The 21,956-nt window shown below is 33.1% G+C and overlaps 1 protein-coding gene across 1 annotated transcript in view; it reads left to right on the top strand.

Moving 5' to 3' along the window:
- Positions 1-21,956, top strand: part of ADAM2 (ADAM metallopeptidase domain 2) — a 146,439-nt gene that overhangs the window by 19,810 nt on the left and 104,673 nt on the right. The window contains exons 5-7 of the mRNA XM_040453573.1: positions 7,559-7,635; positions 8,059-8,227; positions 12,698-12,754. Coding sequence (XP_040309507.1) covers positions 7,559-7,635; positions 8,059-8,227; positions 12,698-12,754 — 303 coding nt within the window. The remainder of the gene's footprint in view (positions 1-7,558; positions 7,636-8,058; positions 8,228-12,697; positions 12,755-21,956) is intronic.

Raw genomic sequence — 21,956 nt, 5'->3', positions numbered from 1 at the left:
AGGAAAGGTAAATCTTGGAAGAGAAGGAGAATCCAAAGACTTGTCTAATGTTTAATATTCAAGGACCAAATAAATACACATGGAATTTCATGTACATTTAAGAATATATTAAATTTTGATGTACTTGGAACACTTGGAACTTCATTTAATGTCTATATTCTATAATTATAATGTCTACAATGAATTTATAATTCATAAAAAGATTTGATAAGTATGTATAGAATTGCAGGGATTACCCATGTCTCAAATGCTGTTTTACTTTTTTCCTTTGCACTGCCCTACCAATTCCTATTGATTTTTTCCGTTTTCCTGACTTCTGTGTAGTGAATCAACCAGTACTTTGAAATTAAAGCATTTTTATTTAGACTAGCTTTTAACAGAAGAAATAATACATATGGTGAGTTGCTTTAAATTTTGCTTAATACATTAGGCAAATATATGTGAGTCATCTATGGAGTAAAGTATAGAAATACATAAATCTCCATGCTGTCAAATATATATATATATATATATATATATATATATATATATATATATATACCTGACACCTAACTCTACTTCCTACTTCCTAGCAGTAACTATGAGAGATAAATGTGTAATTTAAAAAATAAATCAAATAATTTTTTATTGATAACCTGCATGTAATAAGTTGTTAATGTTGGCTTCAAATACAATGAATATATGGTTCCATGTAGATAACTTACATTTGCCAAAGCCGCAGGCCTATTTCCAGTGGAAGAAAAATCGGGAAAGTTTATAAAATTAGGTTAAAAGCAGGCAAAATTTTTTTTTAAGTTTATTGATTTATTTTGAGAGAGACAGAGACAGCGTGAGTGGGGGCAGGGCACAGAGTGAGGGAGAGAGGGAGAATCCCAAGCAGGCTCTGAGCTGTCAGCACGGAGCCTGGACGTGGGACTCAAACTCATGAAACTGAGATCATGACCTGAACTGAACCCAAGAGTTGGAAGCTTAACCAAATGAGCCACCCAGGAGCCCCAGCAAATTTGTTTTTAATGAAGTCTACAAATGATTTTCATTCCTAAAAGTCATATTATCTTGGTATATTACCTTGGTAAATATTATCTTGGTAAATACAGACTTATCTACAGAAGAACAAATCATCCCATTAGACATAGAAAGAATTTGTTCCCAGTGCCTAGAACTTACAAGTGTAAGCCATTCATCATTGTTGTGGACTTTACAATCTTTCTACAACAAATAGATATTCATTATGATTAAAAGTAAAGTCACTAGGAGAGCATAACAATTCATAATGTGTATGCACATAGCAACAGACCTCAAATTACATGAGGTAGAAATTGACAGAAGTGAAAGGACAAATAGATAAATTGTTAAAATAATTTATTTAAGAATTCTTCTCTCAATAATTGATAGATGAACTCAGGAAATATGTTGGAAACTTGAGTGGAACTGGCCATAAAATTGATTTAGTCAACATTCGTAGGAGATGACACACAATAGCAACAGTGTATACATTCTTTTTAGTGCAAAGAGAACATTGAAATGGAAGAAAGCAGTGCAAGAAATGACAATGACAAAACAGGAAAAACTGAAGAAGGAAATCGAACAGTAAGAATAATAAAAATGAGCATTTTGATTCCTAAAATGAAGATTTTATTCTATGCTGAGTTAAAAATGATTTTTTATTTATTGATTTACAACTTTTCCAATTAACCTATTTATAAGGTCAATATAATTTACTGCTTATTCCAAAGAATTAGAAATGTTATCAATCTGAATCATATAAACCACTTTTGGAAGGAAGTAGACGAAAGCACATGGAAAGATACAGGTATTTTATCTTGATCTTATAAAGTATGATTTGTACAGATGAAACTGTACAGGGGTCTACAATAAAAAACACAAAGTAATCCATTAAGGTGAGACAACAATGAAATATTTTTTTAAAAATAAGGCATGACACTGTTTTAGTTTATGTTTAATTAATGTAAATAAACCATATAGTAATGTGAACAAGGAAAATTTAACATAAAGAATTACCAACTGTAATGGGGACTAGAATAAAAAATAAGAAGTAAAGAGATCTCTAAAAACCAGGAATACCAGATAAAAGAAGCATCCAGCAGATCTAGTACTGGGATGAAGAAGACAGTCTCATCATCCAGAGTTGAGATCCCAACCTTGTTAGAAGGGGTGCAGAAAGGGATGTCTGATAGATAGCAGGAAGTCACTATGGTGCTGTACCAACAGGTATTGCTGTAAAATTTCTCTTTGGAACTTTCTGAAAATCTGCTTAGTCAGGAAAGCTGTTCACAAAGAGGTATCTCAGAAAGCCACTCTGCTATGAAAGGAGACGGACCTGAATTATAGGAGGAAACTACTGGCTGATGGATGCTAGTGACCACCATGCACTCAGAGATCTGTGGACTGAAGAATCATCAGGCACTGAAGGACCCTGCTGGTGCAATCAGCTGCACACTGTTCAGGAGCCTTCCAAACTAGCCCCCTGGAATTGGGAAACAAAGCTCTCTTCTCATGCTCTCCAGCACCTTCTACTGGCAAAACTTTAGTACCATTTGGCAAAGGAATAATTTATGGGCCTAGATTCATTTGCGCAAAGCAGGTAAAAGATTTATTAGAAGCTGGGTGCCAATGCATCAATAAGGACTAAGTACACAACTTTGTTCAGCTTTCATTTGCACACATTTAAACTCTGGTAAAATAAAACTACCCTGTGTTTCTGCTTAACAAGATTCAGCCACCCTTTTTACAAATGAAGAAATTCTCACCTTTGCCCCCAATTGAGGAGACACATAATCACAAGAGCCATCATGTCCATTGCTAGCTATATTAATTTCTCCTCAAATTCAGTTACAGTCCCAATGAATACTACGTGAACTAGAGATTAAATTATAAAGTTAACTTCCAACAATTTGTAGGTAAACTAATAGGAAGAAGGAAAAAGAAAAAGAAAGTGGTTAGCATACACAAATAAACACATATGCATACATATAGGAAGCAAAGAGAAAGTATGCAAAATCACTATTGTCTTCATTAGTAAGTCATGATTGCTATCTATAGCTTTTTTTTACCCCTACTACCTATTCCCTGTTCCCATTGCTTTTGCCCAGAACCTTAGTTTGCTAAGGATATTTACAAACTGAAAAGAACAAATCTTTATTCCGAAAGGATCTGCATTTTTAATTATACTCTCTTTTGGTTGCTATAATAATCAGCTAGGTTCAAGACATAGCCCTTCTTGCTTTCATTGGTAACAGGAACCACTTTTCTTTTGGTATTCAGAGTCAGTCACTCCAGCCACTAGATGAGCCTATGTTTAGTGGCATAAGAATTTCAACGTATCCATTTGGAAGTTTCATCTTCCAAATTAGTGGAACTATTATTATGTCCCTTGGTAGACCATTTAGAGTTAAAGTTACTGAGATGGAAAGCATAAATGTGTATCTTCCAACTAGACTAACTGCTTTCAACTGAAAGTATATGTTAAATCCAAGTACATAAATCCATTGTTGCACTTTGCTGAGAAATAAGTTTCTGTATCAAAAACAAGGCTGTTATACAGGTTTGTCAATTTTGTTTATCTTTTTAAAGAGTCTCCTTTTGGTTTGATGGATATATTTTATTTTTTATCTATTCTTATTTATTTTATTTCACTCTTATCTTTGTTATTTCCTTTCTTCTGTTCAATTTAGGTTTAGTTTCTTCCCACCCCTCACCCCCACCCCAGTGTCCTAGGTGGATGGTTAGGATATTAATTTGAAACCCTTCTTCTTTCTTAATATATGCATTTATAGATATAAATTTATCACTTACTTAGCTACTTTTTATTATGGTGTGTCTTCATTTTAATTTATTTTAAAGTATTCTCTGGGTTCATGTTTATTTCTTTTATGACCCATATAAGTTATTTAAGAATGTGATATTTAATTTCCACATATTTGTTAGTTTTCCCAAATTTTTGGCAAATGATTTCTAATTTCATGCTCTTGTTACCAAAAAGCATACTTTTATTTTTTGTAAACTTTTAAGTTAATTGAGACTTTTTTATGGCCTAGCATATGGTCTAGCCTAGAAAATGTTCCATGTGTACATCAGAAGAATGTATATTATGTTGTTGTTTAGTGGAGAGTTTTACAAATGTCTGCTAGGTTTAGTTGGTTTATGGTGTTTTCAAGCTTTGTATTTCCTTGTTGATCTGCCTAGTTGTTCTATCCATTGTTGGAAGTGGGATAGAAAAAGAAAAGAAATATCCAACTACAATTGTTGAATTGTCTATTTCTCCCTTCACTTTTACCTATTTTTGCTTTGTGCATTTTGGTGTTCTGTTATTTCATGCAAGTATGCTTACAAGTGTTATATCTTCCTGTTGAATTGAAGCGGTTATTTTTTTAAATTTTTTTTTTCAACGTTTATTTATTTTTGGGACAGAGAGAGACAGAGCATGAACGGGCGAGGGGCAGAGAGAGAGGGAGACACAGAATCGGAAACAGGCTCCAGGCTCTGAGCCATCAGCCCAGAGCCTGACGCGGGGCTCGAACTCACGGACCGCAAGATCGTGACCTGGATGAAGTCGGAGGCTCAACCGACTGCGCCACCCGGGCGCCCCTGAACCCGTTATTATTATAAAATGCTGTTCTTTATTTCCAGTAACAATTTTTTGTTTTAAAGCCTATTCTGTATGATATTAGTATAGTCACTGAGATTTGCTTTTAGTTGCTATTTGCATGATACATCTTTTTTATTCTTTTATTCCCCATCTGTTTGTACCTTTGCATTTAAAGCATGGTACCTGTGGATATATTATAGTTGTGTCTTGTTTTTACCATTCTTACCTTGGCAATCTCTACCTTTTATTGATAGTCTCTATTTGATATGATATTGTCATAATACTTCTATTTTTTTATATTTACATTTTTTATTTTTAAAATGCTTTTTATTTTTGAGAGAACACAAGCAGGGGAGGGGCAGAGAGAGGGACTGAGGATCTGAAGCGAGTTCTGAAATGGGATCTGCACTGACAGCAACCAGCCTGATTTAGGGCTTGAACTCATGAACTGTGACATCATGACCTGAGCCAAAGTCAGATGCTCACCTGAGTGAGCCATCCAGGTGCTCCTCATACTTCTATTTTTTAAACCATGGTTTCCTTCAAAAATTCTTTGAACATAATTATGATGTCTACTTTGAAGTTTTTCTGTTTATTCCACTATCTGGTCACTTTCACAAGTAGTTTCTATGGCTTGTTTTATTTCACTGTAATGAGTTCCTTAGATCTTGTGGAAATAAACAAAAATCAAACAAATGAGAACAAGCAAAGTCTACTTATTCCAAGTAGTCGTACTTTGGTATACAGCTACCATCACTTGAGTTTTGGCAGACACTCAAAGGCAGGCAGGAAAGTGGGAAAGGTTTATATGGGGGTAGAAAGGGAAAGCTCAGGTGTGCCCTTCTTGTTGGCATGAGAAAGCTGTCGGTGAACTAACTAGTAGTGTTGAAACATTTTATGTTTTGTGTTTAGGAGTGCATATTTGACTCTCTCTGGTTGGTCCTAACTTGGAAGGAGAGACAAAAATTAGGTAAGCTGACAGTTTTTAATCAAGTCCTGGTCATTTGGGGGTGACTGTTACATAAGTTATTGTTTAGCTTCCTGGATTATTACTGGAGATAGCAATGTGCCTTCCCACAAAGTCTGACTTGCAGCAGGCTGGCTTTCTGGGCTATTTCTTGCCAACCTGGGGGTTTATTTCCTGGACAGATTACAGAGGGTTGTGTGACACATTTCTATTTTTATATATGATCTAGCCTTTGTCCACTTGTATATTTAGTGTCTTTGTCTATAATTGCAGTTTTTCACTAAATTTAGGGAAACTTTAATCATTATCTTTTCAACTGTTTTTGTACCTATTGTTTCTTCCCATTTCTCTGGGACTCCAATTAAACATATGTTAGATACATTGTCCCACTGGTTGCTGCAACTATATTTAATTTCCAAAGCTTTTTTTTTTTCAGCTTTCTCTCAGATTTGATCACTTCTACAGGTCCATATTCTAAGTATTTTTTAAACCTTTTCTCTTGCCTCTCCAATGTGCATTAAGTACTACCCGGTATATTTCATTTTAAATATATTTTTTGTTCTAAAATTTAGACCTGGCATTTTTATAACCTGTATTTCTCTGCTGAATCTCCTTATTGTGTCCAAATTTTCCTTTATATTCTTGATCACATTTTTAATATCTGTTGTAATTCCTTTATTTTAAAAATAATTGCAAAATCCTTGGTTGTTTCAGGGTCAGTTCTCTTTTGGAATTTTCTCATAACTAAGGAGCACATTTTTCTTTTGTTTACATACACAATATTTTAAAATCATACCTTGGCTATATTCAATGATACATTGTGGAGCTTGTGACTTTCTTAATTCTCGCTCTCTCAGACAATTGACTGGAGTGAGTTTCCAACCTCTACTCTCTTGTGTTTGGAGACAGCCAAAAATCTCTCCTTAGTTCTTCCAGTTTTTTTTGGTCTTAGTTTCTGCTAAACTACTTGAGATTTCTTTCATATAGTCTCAATTTAGATGTAAGTAAATAACCTACACTGAAGTTGGTTAATAGCACCCTGTTTTAAGACCTCACTCTGCCTCCTCCTTCCCTGAATATATCACATCCCAGTTTTTAGAAACTGTCAAACTCTGGTCAGTAATTTGTTGTTGTTGTTGTTGCTGCTGTTGGAATATTAGCTACTTTACACTGCCCTGTGTTGGGGAGCGCTCTCAGGTGAAAACACACACAAGTGCAAATATCAGAAAATGCAGTTTTCTTCTTTCTAGTGTGGATTCCTTGCTCCCACCTTTACCTGCCTGCCTTTATAGATGTAATTAAAACATTATTTTTCCGAAGTTTATATTTATTAGTGAGAGAGGTTTTTTCTTTTTTCTTTTTTTAATATTTTTAACGTTTATTTATTTTTGAGACAGAGAGAGACAGCGCGTGAACAGGGGAGGGGCTGAGAGAGAGGGAGACACAGAATCTGAAACAGGCTCCAGGCTCTGAGCTGTCAGCACAGAGCCCCACACGGGGCTCGAACTCACAGAGTGTGAGGTCATAACCTGAGCCAAAGTCGGACGCTTAACCGACAGAGCCGCCCAGGCGCCCCTATTAGTGGCAGAGTTAATGCAAGCTGTTCTGCCATTACACTCAAGTAATTTTGAAAAGAAAAAAGTTCTCTTTTGGATTTATTTTTTTTACCTCTATCTTGCAAACTTAAGTCTAGGGGGGTGAAAAAATAAATTTTTGATTATTTTACTTTGATCCTAATGACTACAAATGTTAGGTTTAATTTATAACAGGAAAAATATGGAAGTGTACTTAATTCTCTGTGAACTTGGGAACTTTTTGTTCAGTTGAGCCAAATGCTTATTTAATAATCTTATAAATCTGTTTTGGAAACAATATTTGACACATACACACAAATAAACATATATGTTTTAAATATTTGAAAATAGTTCCTTTAACGTGAATTATTCTAATAGAGGTCTATGTATTTTATCTTTATTTTTCAGAATTTTTGCTACTACCGAGGGTTTATTGAAGGTTATCCAAATTCTATGGTGACTATCAGCACATGTACTGGACTCAGGTTGTGTTATATAGTTTGATAATTACAAAGTATAATATTGTCTTAAAGTTTTTAAATTTTTAAAATTATATTCAGGGGTTCTAAAATGAGGCATGACTTATTGTGGGAAATTGTCAGTGGAAAATCACAATATGGAAATTCTTGTAATATCTCCTACCCAATCCTGAATTAAGATTTTTGAGATATTTATAGACTATGAAATATTAATTGCTAGATGAATATCAATAATGTTACTATTCTGTGCCATTCAGTAAGTTTGTGGATATTCAGTAACTTTTTCCTACTTTACCATCTAAGACCAAGACTCGAAATAATCTACATACTGTTAAAAAAAACTGTTCCAGTATAATTTTGTTATTTATTTATTTTATTGACTTTAAAAATGCATTATTTTATTTATTTACTTATTTTTGGAATTTGTAGGGGCTTACTACAGTTTGAAAATGTGAGTTATGGGATTCAGCCCTTGGAGCCTTCAATGGGTTTTGAACACGTGATTTATGAAGTAAAACATAAGCATAAAGGTGTTTCTTTATATGCTGAGAAGGGTATTGAATCAAGAGAAATGCCCTATAAAATACAAAGTATAGAGGTAGGTGATTGAGTAAACTATGATTATTGCTATGCAACAATATAAACTATATTTTTCTAATGCACAAATTATTTACATTAATATACATTATAGGTAGATGTACCAGAAACTTCATGACTTATATTGTAAGCCTCAAAACTAGTCATTCAATTCTCTAGAACTCCAAACAGGCATTTTCCACTGTTAGTAGCAAATTTTCTTGGGATCTGGACCTTTATTGTCTGAAGATGCACTCCTTTCTCCATATTTATTATGTCAAAATGTTGATATAATTAACATATAATGAAATTCACATAAATATTGAAGATATATACCTAGAGTCCTGAGGAGAATCACCAGCATCTTTTAAGGCAATGGCCTCAGGAGAGGCATTTACATTTTCCTGAAGAAAGACAAGGTTAATCTTCCTATGCAGGGATAGAGAGGCTGCTTCTACTGGCAAAGAAGACTCATCAGGATTTAAGGGATCAGTGACCCCTAGCTTTGTCAGAATCTTGCTATATGTCTTTTTTCCAATTTTCAGAATCTCATTGCTTCCCAATTAATGTCCACACTTTAACAGTAGACACCTGTAAGATTGAACATTCAATTTGTGTTATAATTCATCCATTCATATAAATGAGATTATGAGTTTGGTTTTCAACACTCTCAGCTCTGCAAATACAGTACAGGGCATATATTTCTTCAGAGAAACATAGCCAACATGATGCCTATATATGTTTATGGATTGGACCAGATCTACCCATTATAGAGTGTAATCTGTTTTACTCAAAGTCCACCATTATGAATGTTTATCTCATCTGAAATCACACTCACAGAAACATCCAGAATAATGTTTAACTACAAATCAGTGTATTATGGCCCAATCAAGTTGACAGATAAAATTAACCATCATACCAGAGTTAGAAAATTCATTACTATATTTCTTCTAAAACATTTATTAATTTCTTGCATTTTAATTTATAATCCAATATAATTTAATTTTTGTCCGGAGTGAGGTAGTGTTCTAAATTCATCATTTTTTATTTTAAGTCTAGTTTTTCCAATTCTTTCTCTTTAAAAAAACTAAACTTTGGTCCACTGAATTTTCATGGCTTTCCCCCCCCCCCCACCCCCCCGCCCCGCCGCCTTGCCAAAGATCAGTTGACCATATATGTTTGGGACTATTTCTGCACTGCAATTACGTTTTATCTTTATGTCTATTCTTATGCTAGAACCACACTTTTATTTGTTTAACCACTATATCTTTGAAGTATGTTTTGGAATTAGTAAGTGTACACTCTTCAGAGATGTTCTTTTATGAGATTGTTTTGGCTATTCAGGGTAGTATTCATTTCCAAATACATTTTAAATTTTATTTTCAATTCCCTTAAAGAACCAGATGGTGTTATGTTGATTTTGTAGATTGCCCTGGGAAATATTGCCATTTAATAATACTGACTCTATCTGTGAACACTGAATAGCTTTTTGTTTTTTAATTTCTTTTTGCAATGTTTTGTATAGTTCAGTTTCTAAGTTGTCATCAAAACTATTTTTGTTAAGTTTATTTCTACATTTTTTATTTAAATATTATTGAAATTTTAATTTTTATTTCAAAGTTATGTTTCTAACTATTAGTGTTTGGAAATTGTTGATTTATATATACTGATTTTGTATCCTGCCAACTTGTTTAAATTGCTTATTGGTTTCTTACTGAACTTTTTGTAGTTTTCTATGTATAAGGTTATGTTATCTTCAATAAAGACAGTTTATGTTCTTCCTTTGCAAGTAGGATACCTTTCATTTATTTTTCATTGTCTAACTGCCCTAGTTAACACCTCAAGTATAATGTTGAATAGGTGAGAAAAGATATCCTTGTCTTGTTCCAATCTTAGGAGGAAAAGATTCAGTCTATTGCCATTAAGTATGATATTAATGGTGAAATACAATAAAAAATCCCTGTAATTTATGACTTACTTTACTCTCTGATAAAAATTCTCCTGTTTTTCATTCTATCCCATGTTTTCTGACTTTTCCTTATAGATATACTCACATTCTAGGTACCTATATTTCCTGTGTTAGGTTTCAGATTTTTATTTGTCATATACCTTTCCATGGATTTGTCTGCTGTAATTTACAGATCTCCCACTTTCTTTCTAAATTTCTTCCTGAGTTATCCCATATTGGACTAATGATCGCTCAAGTTAAAATACACAAACACACATTATCTATCTACTTATTTATGTATATCTATCATCTATATATCTAAGTAAGTTTGTAAGTTTTTATCTATCTCTCAAATTTTATCTTCATGTCCCTTCTCCCTCCCTGAATATTCATACCAATGACCTTTGATATCTTTTAAACTTAAACCTTTAATCCATCTATATTGGAATTGGATCATCTGGAGGTGTTATGTGATTTTCTTGTTTAGATCCAATTCTTTAGTATTTACTTGACCAAAGCAAACTTTCCTGCAGTTGGAATCATCTTTATGTAACACGTAGCTAAGAAATTTATCTCTGTATATGGCTACTTTCTCTTATCATATAAAATAACTTTAGAGGTCTTTTGAAATCAAGTTATCTGCTTTCAAAGCTATCAAGTTATCAACTTTTCCAACACATAACAATTCCTGGCATTAATTTATGCAACTTTGTATTGAACTTTTATTTGGCCAGAACAGACTATGTACTTTTTTCTGCATGAAAGCTTATTGTTCCATAAATGAGTAAATAAATTTTTGTTAACTAAATATTACCAATCTCAATCTCAAAGAAGACAGTGATCAAGGATTATTTCAGTGAATGTTAGCCAACACTTATTTTCCTTAAAACAAATAGATTTTAATCACTCAATCCATTAATGTATTATTTCTCTCAATTTAAATGTTTACTTTTATCCTCAGGTAAGGTAGTGTCATTTCTTGTTTAGGGACTTTAATAAAATGATAAAGTTCTATAAGCAAAACGTCTTTGCAATATTTGGTGCTTAATTTTGGAAGTAATAGTAAGAAACCAGTTAGACAATAAGGGGATTTCACTTGCATTTTTAAAATGAAACCGTTAAATCTCCAAGACTTGGGCCAAGAAAGAGAATTTTAAGGTGAGGGGGAATTTAAAGTGAGTAGTCAATCATCTCTAAATGTGTCTTTATGACCTTTCTCAACTTTTTTTTCCCTTTAAATTCATATAACTGTCACTTTTCTGATCTCCACTAAATACCAGATTTGTTCCTCTTTAATTCTCTTTTTTATACATTAAGGAAAGCATTTTAATGAAAACGAAATGGTTTTGAACTTTCAAGGGATTAAATATCAGTGTAAAGAAGAAAAAGCACACACTAAAATGAGCATGATAACATTTTCCTCAATTTCTGAAATTTGGTCCTCCTTTTCTACTTCTAAATATTTTCCTGTGCCTGTAGATGATATGCTATTTTAGTAACAAAATATTTTGAGTTATCCACACTGTAGTCTTAAAGTGCTTGCAATGTCTGTCTTACATGTTTTCCCCAGTGGATTTCTCCTTCATAAAAACTGATGAAAATAAGTAACATTTTATTGGTAGTAATTATAACAATTATTATTGTATCCCCATGTTTGGGAAACAATCTGAGTCGCATAAAAATAAGCCAGACTTCAAACACCATTAGGCTTCACATTTATGCCTAATTTAATTACTATGATCTACGTGGATCACATCATACCCAGAATATACATCTTGAGATTTCTATGATCCAATTTAAGAGTATTAGTTATTTTGATTCTCTGTTGGCTAGCATTTTCTGAAGTAAATTATACAAAAGTTAACTTTATCCTTTAAATGAAATCCCACTCCTCTAAACACAGATGTGTCCTCACCTTTTAGGGATATAGAAAAAAAACATAGTACCACATACTACTGTATAATAGGATTTTTAATCTAATTAAACACATACATCTTGTATTGGGAAGTCAATTGAGAAATAGAAACAGAGAAAATAAGATGAATAGACAAGTACCAATGAGAATATGGACAATGGAATTAGAGGAAAGTTTTCCTTGAGTGAATTAAATATTTGATCAGGTAGGGGTGCCTGGGTGGCTCAGTCGGTTGAGCGTCCGACTTCATCTCAGGTTATGATCTCATGGTTTGTGAGTTCGAGCCCAGCGTTGGGCTCTGTGCTGATAGTTGAGGGCCTGGAGCCTGCTTTGGATTCTGTGTCTCCCTCCCTCTCTGCTCCTCCCCTGCTCACACTCTGTCTCTCTTTCAAAAATAAATAAGGATTAAAAAAATTTTTTTAAATAAATATTTGATCAGGTAGAAAAGATATGACAAAGGCAAGATTTCTGAAAATGATTCAGTGATGCCAAGTTTTGCTTATATTATCTGGTTCTATTTTTTTATATATAAATCAGATTTGGTGACATCGAATTCATGAAGTAGTGATAAATATTAAAATATTTAAATAACTTCAATTTTGATGTAAAGTTTGTGGATTTTTTTTCAGCCACTCTCAGAGTTATCTCAGTATATAGAAATGCATGTTGTAGTTGAAAAAAATTTGGTAAGTATATTTTAATTTATTTTACATCCATTTATTTTAGCAATGAAGGTTTATAAAAAAGTTGGAATAAATTTTTAACAAATGACAATAAATGACAATTTTTGCTTTATCGCTGCTTTAATGTATTTTAAATTACTACTATCAGTAAATTGAAAATAAAATATCTATAAACTTATTCTTAATTTTATATAAATAATATAAATAAAAATAATTGCTACCTTTAGGATAGTTTCTTAGTAATTTTTATTTATAATTTGTATTTATCCTTTCTATTTCTCTAATGCTTGGCAATGCCTGACCTTTTTACTGTCCCCAAAGTTTTGCTTTTTCAGAGTGTCATGTAATTGAAACATACAGTGTATGTTTTAAACTTTGCTGCATGCCTTTTCCTGGCTTAATAGCTCATTTCTTTTCAGCACTGAATAAAATTCTATTGCCTGGATACACCACAGTTTATTTAGTCACTCACATACTGAAGGATATCTTGGTTGCTTCCAAGCTTTCAAAATTGTAAACCAAACTGCTAAAAACATCCATGTGCAGGTTTTTGTGTGGACATAAGTTATGACTACTTTGGGTAAATACCAAGGAGTATTATTTCTAGATCATATGTAAGAATTTGCCTCATTTTGTAAGAAAATGCCAGAATTTCTACTACAGTGACTGTACCATTTTGCATTTGACACTTTAAATATATTATCCTAATGTCTTCTGACCTCTGAGGTTTCTGATGAAGAAAATGACTGATAATCTTATCATCCCTTCTATGTGATTAATTACTTCTGTCTTGCTGCTTTCAGTATTCTATATTTGTCTTTAGGTTTGACAGTTTGATTACAATGTCTTTGATTATAATGTGTCTTGTGGTTTGTTTTTGGATTTATGCTTCTTAGTGTTGTTTGAGTCCAGGATTTGTAGGTTCATGTATTTTATCAAATTTGGGAACCTTTTGGTCATTGTTTCTTCAAAAATAATCGCTATTCTTTTTCAGGGATTCCACAATTCATATATTATTCTGCACAGTGGTATAAGTCCCCCTTTACCCCCCTCTTTGGTTCTCAGTAATTTCAATTATCCTACCCTTGAGTCTGTTGATTCCTTCATATGTGTCTTCAAATCTACTGTTGACCCCTTCTAATGAATTTTCAATTTATTTATTGTATTATTCTACTCCAGAATTTGTTTCAAATTTAAAATAATTTCTATATCCTTGTTATTTTTCTCATTTTTTTCATATATCATGTTCCTTTTTTTAAATTTCCTTCAGTTCATTCTTTTCCCTTAGCTGTTTCAGTATACTTTATTTTACTTTTCATAAAGTTTCTATTTAATTCCAGTTAACATACAGGGTAGTATTAACTTCAAGGGTGATTCAACACTTCATACAACACCCGATGCTCATCACAAGTTCACTCCTTAATCCACATCACCTATTTAACCCATTCCCTACCCACTTCTACTCTGGTAACCATCAGTTTTTTCTCTATAGTTTGTTTGGCCTCTCTCTTTCTTTTTTTTATTCCTGTGCTCATTTGGTTTGTTTCAAAAATTACACATATGAGTGAAATCGTGTGGTATTTGTTTTATTTGACTTATTTTCCTTAGCGTAATGAGAGCTCCATCATATCATTGCAGATAGCAACATTTCATTCTTTTTTATGGCTGAGTGATATTCCATTGTGTCATTCATCAGTTGATGGACATTTGGGCTGTTCCCATAGTTTGGCCATTGTAGATAATGCATGTATCTCTTTGAATTATTATTTTTATTCTTTGAGTAAATACCTCATGGTGCATTTGCTGGATTGCCTACAGTTTTTTATTTTTAACTTTTTGAGGAATCTCCATACTTTTTTCCAGAGTGGCTGCACTGGTTTGTATTTCCACCTACAGTGCGAGAGGGTTCTCCTTTTTCCATATCCTCACCAACACCTGTTATTTCTTGTGTTGTTGATTTCAGCCATTCTGATAGGTGTAAGATGATATTTCAGTGCAGTTTTGATGTGTCTCCTGATGATCAATGATGCTTAGCATCTTTTCATTTGTCTGTTGGCCATCTGGATGTCTTCTTGAAAAATATCTATTCATATCTTCTGACCATTTTTAAATTGTATTATTCATTTTTTTTATTTTGGTGCTGAGTTTTATAAGTTCTTTATAGATTTTGGGTACTACTTTTTTTGCATATCTTCTCCCATTCCATAACTTGCCTTATAGTTTTGTTGATTGTTTCTTTCACTGTGCAGAGGCTTTTAATTTTTATGTAGTCCCATAGTTTATTTTTGCTTTTGTTTACCCAGCCTCAGGAGACATATGGAGAAAGAAGTTGCTGTGGTCAGTGTCAAAGAGGTTACTGCCTATATTCTTCTCTAGGATTTTTATGGTTTCAGGTCTCACATTTAGGTCTTTAATCCATTTTGAATTTATTTTTTGTGTATGGTATAAGAAAGTGGTCCAGTTTCATTCTTTTGCATGTTGCTGTTCTGTTTTCCCAACAGCATTTGTTGAAGAGACTTTTTTTCCCCATTGGATATTCTTTCCCGCTTTGTTGAAGATTAAGTTGTGAAGTTGTGAGTTTATTTCTGGACACCCTATTCTGTTCTATCGATCTATGTGTCTGTTTTTGTGCCAGTACCACACTGTCTTAATCACTACAGTTTTATAACATAACTTGAAGCTATGATTGTGATGCTGGAATTGTGATGCCTCCAGCTTTGCTTTCCATTTTCATGATTGCTTTGACTATGCAAGGTCTTTTGTGGTTCCATACAGGTTTTAGGATTGTTTGTTCTATTTCTGTGAAAAATTCTGTTGGTATTTTGATAAGGATTACATTAAACGGGTTGATTGCCTTGTATACTATAGACATTTTAACAATATTTGTTCTTCCAATCCATGAGTATGGAACCTCTTTCTATTTCTTTATATCCTCTTCAATTTCTTTTATTAACTATTTTATAGTTTTCAGAGTACAGGTCTTACACTTCTTTGGTGAGGTTTATTCCTAGGTATCTTATTGGATTTGGAGCAATTATAAATGGTAATAACTCCTTAATTTCTCTTTCTGTTGCTTAATTATTGGTGTATAGGAATGCAACAAATTTCCGTACATTGATTTTGTATCCTGGGACTTTACTGAATTCATGTATCAGTTCTAGGAATTTTTTTGATGAAGTTTTTTAGACTTTTCTATACAGAGTATCATGTTATTTGCAAATAGTTAAATTTTGACTTCCTCCTTGCTGATTTGGATGGTTTTTATTTCTTTTTGTTGTCTGATTGCTGAGGCAAGGTCTTCTAGTACTATGATAAATAACAGTGGTGAGAGTGGACATCCTGTCTTGTTCCTGACCATAGGAACATTTTTTCCTCATAAAAGATATTAGCTGTGGATTTTTCACAAATGGCCTTGATTATGCTGAGGTATGTTTCCTCCAAGCCTACTTTGTTGAGAGTTTTTATCATGAATAGATGTCTTCAGATGATTTTTCTACATCTATTGAAGTAATAATATGATTCTTATCCTTTCTTTTATTAATGTGGCATATCACGTTAATTGATTTGCAAATATTGAAACACCCTTGCAACACAGGAATAAATCCCACAATTGTGATGATTGGTTTTTTTTAATGTATTTCTGGATTCAGTTTGCTAGTATTTTATTGAGAATTATTGCACCTATTTTCATCAGGGATGTTGGCCTGTGGTTCTCTTTTTTAGTGGAGTTCTTGTCTGATTTTGATATCAGGGTAATGCTGGCCTCATAGAATAAGTTTGAAAATTTTCCTTCCTCCTGTATTTTTTAGAATAGTTTGAGAATAGGTATTAACTCATCCAAATTGGTAGAATTTGCCTGTGAAGCTATTTGGCCCTGGGCTTTTGTTTATTGGGAGATTTTTCAATATTGACTCAGTATCTTTGCTGGTTATTGTTCTGTTCAAGTCTTCTATTTCTCTTGTTTTCATTTTGGTAATATATATGTCTTGGAATTTATCAATGTCTTCCAAGTTGTCCAATTTGTTGACATATAGTTTTTCATACTATTCTGTTATAATTGTTTGTATTTCTGTGGTGTTAGTTATTTTTCCTCTCTCATTTGTTATTTTATTTATTTGGTTCCTTTTTCTATGTCTGTCTGTTTGTCACTCTCTTTTTGATAAGTCTCACTAGAGATCTATTAATTTTATAAATTTTTTTAAAGAACCAGCTCCTGGTTTCATTGTTCTGTTTTTTTTTTTTTCCCAGTTTCTATATAATTTACTTCTGCTTTAATCTTTACTATTTTCTTCTTTCTACTGGCTTTAGGCCTCATTTGTTATTCTTTTTCCAGCTCCTTTAGGTGTAAAGTTAGTTTGTTTATTTGAAAAATTTCTTGCTTCTTAGGGTAGGCCTGCATTGGTAAATATTTTCCTCTTAGGACCACGTTTGCTGCATCCCAAAAGTTTTGGACTCTTGCATTTTCATTATCATTTGTTTCCATGTATTTTCCTTGTTGACCCGTTCATTAGCATGTTTTTTAATCTCCATGCGTTTGTGGTTTTTCAATTTTTTTCTTGTGCTTGACTTCATTTCATAGCATGTGGTCATAAAAAGAGCATAGTATGATTCAGTCTTTTTGTATTTGTTGAGGCCTGATTTGTAATAGAATATGTGATATATTCTGGATGATGTTCCATGTGCACCTGAAAAGATTTTGTATTATGCTGTTTTGGGATGGCATGTTCTGAATATATCTATTAAGTCCATCTGGTCCAGTGTGTCATTCAAAGCTATTGTTTCTTTGTTGATTTTGGGTTTAGATAATCTATCTGTTGATATGGGTAGGGTTTTTAAGTCCCATGCTATTATTGTATTATTATCAACGAGTACCTTTATGTTTGTTATTAATTGTTTTATATATTTGGGTGTTTATGTTGGGGGCATAAATATTTACAATTGTTGTAACTTAGTGTTTTATTGTCCCCTTTATGATTTTACAATTCCCTTTATCTCTTGTTACAGTCTTTGTTTTAATGTCTATTTTGTCTGATATAAATATTGGTACTCTGGATTTCTTTTGACATCCATTTGTATGATAACTGTTTCTCCATTCTCTCGGTCTCAATCTGTAGATGTTTTTAGGTCTAAAGTTAGTCTCTTGTAGGCAGCACATAGATGTTTGTACCTACTATTTTTTCTCGTTTTTATTTTTAGGTCAGGTTTCCTAGGGTTTTTATTTTTTTGTTTGTTTTTGTTTGTTTGTTTGTATCGTGGGTGAGCATATCTTAGTGGCCAGACAGCCAATTATTAGGAAGAGGCTATCCTCCAACAATTGAGCTAGTAAGTGTTCCATTCTGGATTTATCTCTGGGTTGGGAATAGTATTCAATATTTAGACAGTCTTTTAAGTCAGGGAGGTTTTAAATTCCATGGGACTTTCTCATATCTCTTCTGGTAGTGAGTAATGTCTTAGGTTTATCTATGATGTTGTGGATATCTTGTATCTCTTTCAGTGTCTCCTGAGCCTGAATGATACCTTGTAGTTGTGTATGCATGGAATATTTCAGACTATCAAGAATATATGATGCAGCATATTTGTTGTATATGTTGGCTGTTGCATTCCCTCCACCTCCGTGTTAGATTTCCAGATAGTCTTCTGAGAACTTTTTCAGAAACTAGGAGAAGCACACCCCATTTTAGCTATAATAATGACTTTTAATGTTCATTTGCCACAGAGATTACTACTGTTTTGGGCAATGTATCTGGGCATGCACCCAGGGCATTTTGCCTTTTCTCTGCTCCAGATCAGCTCATCTTCCTCTGATGACTTATATGTTTTGACCAACCATGGTAGAATAACTACACAACAGAACTTGAGATGGGGATGGGGACAGCTTCAGGTAAGATGCAACATATTCTCACTATTTTCAACATCAGGATAGCATTTTTTCTTTAATAAATTCTTCTAATATTTTTGTATGGCCTTGGTCAATTACTAGAATCTTGAAATGTTTTTTGACAATTTTGTTTTATCATTGTTTATCATGGAAAGGATCCACAGAGCTCATCATTTCACCATCTCAGAAGTCCTGATGTAATTATTTCTTTAATTCCCCAGTAATTTATGAACTCTTCTTTCTATAGGTTTTACACATTTGCTAGGTATTTTATTTCACTGTGTGTAAGTTAGATATTTTCATTATTCTTATTTTTATTTCTTATTAATATATTCTTAAATCACTTTTTGTGCATTGGTTTGCCTTTGTTGCATAACAAGTTACTCCAAAAAATTTAGTAGTTAAAAAAAAAACTCCAACTATTTATTCAGCTCACAATTTTAAAATTTATTCTGATCTCAGCAAGATTTTCTCTTGCTATACTGGTATCACTTATCTGTCTTTAGCAAGGTACTAATTATACATGAGGTTGGCTGATCCACAGGTGTCTTAGCTGGTATGTTTAATCTCTGCTGCACATGGTGACTTGTTAGTCTGAAAAAAATCCTATAGCTTTTTATTTTTATTTTTTGGGAGGTTGTTTACAATGCTAGTAGCATTGACAAGGTCCTTCAAAACCACAAGAATGGACAACATTCAAGTTGTAAGTGATTTATAAGCCTTTCCTTATATCATGATTGCTAAAGACATCCAAAAAGAGTAACAATGTCCAGCCTCTAATTCAAGGGGTAGAAAGTTATACTTTGCTACACTCCAAAGTGCCATGATACAGGAACAGAAATAATGTAAAGCAATTTGCATTTTCCCTGCTTTTTGCCTGAAAGCTTAGCACGTTGGTCACTGCCCACTTTCTAATAACACTTGAATCATAATTTTAATGTTTACTAAAATGTTCATTTCAATTCTTTTTTCATTTCCTTGACTTTTCTACTTCAATAATGCTATTCATCAACCTGCCTCAGCCATCAGCTTCTATAATTATACATTATAATTGACTGTTACTATAATATCACTCTTCCATACTCTAATATTCAAGCATTACAATCTTAGACTATGTTTTTTTTTTTGCACACCAATCTCTTTCCTCATTTCCAGTCTTCCTTATTTTATGCCACCAAGATTTTTATCCATTAATTATATCACTGCTGCATTAACCTCCAAAATGTACTCCACTCTTCCTTACAAACCATGTCTATTATGTTTCCCCATTATTGCATTATTGTCACTCCTTTGCAAACATCCTCAACTCACTTGCCATTTTTTCCCTTTAATGGTCTCCCTGGAAAAGCCTCGAACCTGGTTAAATTGAAATGAACAAGTAATCTGTTTACAACTAGAAGGAATACACAATAGGGAATGCTGTCACTTTAATTTCATAAATCTCCAAACTTCATCATGCCTTTCCACGTTTGATTGGTTACTTTGCTGACTCATATTTCACAGACAAAATAGAACAAATCAGGGGAGAAAGTCCAGAAACTTTTGTCATTTTATCAAATACTGAACTTCGAATTTGTAATAATATTCTCTACTTTCCTTGATGTTAGTAAGAATGAAATGGTGCTCCAATCTAACATTAGAACTCTGATTGTGTACATTACCACTCACCCACTCAAGGATGTGACAATAAAAAACCAAGCTCACATTATCAATTTTCATCAGGAAATACATGTTATTCTATATTAAAAACAAATAAAACAGTTAACAGTTTCTCTTCTTTTAGCTAACACATCAATATTTTTCTTTAATTTATAACACTTCTTGAAATATTTGTTTGTATTTACTGGTCCCAATTCCTCTCTTAATATTCTGTCTTTAACCTGACCAATCACATTTTTATTCCTATTTTTATCCCCCAAATTAATTATAATGCAAAATTTATTTATACCTTTCTAAATTAACTATTTAATTCAAAGAACTAATAATACTACTTTGAAGCATTTGATAGGAATTGCTGGCAAATTTTATCAAATGCTTCTCAGCATCTATTATTACATCTGTTATCCAGGTTTTCTCCTGCAGTTTGTTGATGTAATGGATAATGTTTACATATTTTATTGATGTTGCACATTAGTTTACTGGAAAACTATGCTTCATCATCACATATTAGTCTTTGATATATTGCTGGAATCTATTGACTAATATTTATAATTTTTGCTTTTACATTAATAACTATGGTTGTTTTATAGTTTTGTTAAACAGATCAATTAACACAGAAGAAACCTAAAGATGATTAAAAGACTAAGATTAAAAATTTCATCAGGAGCTTATGAGCTCACAGCCACATTTTATCTAAATTTTATATAACTGATGATTACATTCTAATCTAGTGGTTTCAAACTTTGGTATGAATAAGAATCACTCAGGAAACTTGGTGATAAAACCAGAGACACACACCCTGCTGTACTTCAACAAGCCTCGGTTTGTATATTCTTTGTTCATTTTTCAGGTGATTCTGACACATACCAAAACCTGAGAGCTACTTTCTAAACTGTTTAGAAAGTTCCTAATTCATCTTATAGAAACAAAGGAGTTAATACCAAAAATCTAATGAGGCTAGGACCTTTTTACCTTTTTTTTTTTTTAAATATGAAATTTATTGTCAAATTGGTTTCCATACAATAGCCAGTGCTCATCCCAACAGGTGCCCTCCACAATGCCCATCACCCACTTTCCCCTCTCCCCACCCCCCATCAACCCTCAGTTTGTTCTCAATTTTTAAGAGTCTCTTATGCTTTGGCTCTCTCCCACTCTAACTTCTTTTTTTTTCCTTCCCCTCCCCCATGGGTTTCTGTTAAGTTTCTCAGCATCCACATAAGAGTGAAAACATATGGTATCTGTCTTTCTCTGTATGACTTATTTCACTTAGCATCACACTCTCCAGTTCCATCCACGTTGCTACAAAGGGCCATATGTCGTTCTTTCTCATTGCCACGTAGCATTCCATTGTGTATATAAACCACAATTTCTTTATCCATTCATCAGTTGATGGACATTTAGGCTCTTTTCATACTTTGGCTATTGCTGAAAGTGCTGCTATAAACACTGGGGTACAAGTGCCCCTATGCATCAGCACTCCTGTATCCCTTGGGTAAATTCCTAGCAGTGTTATTGCTGGGTCATAGGGTAGATCTATTTTTAATTTTTTGAAGAACTTCCACACTGTTTTCCATAGAGGCTGCACCAATTTGCATTCCCACCAACAGTGCAAGAGGGTTCCCCTTTCTCCACATCCTCTCCAGCATCGATAGTCTCCTGATTTGTTCA

This window comes from Herpailurus yagouaroundi, unplaced genomic scaffold (assembly GCF_014898765.1).
Source record: "Herpailurus yagouaroundi ecotype Mexico unplaced genomic scaffold, PumYag 28, whole genome shotgun sequence".
NCBI lineage: Eukaryota > Metazoa > Chordata > Mammalia > Carnivora > Felidae > Herpailurus > Herpailurus yagouaroundi.
The sequence above is the reverse complement of the archived record's forward strand: the minus strand, read 5'-3'. Positions and strand labels throughout refer to the sequence as shown.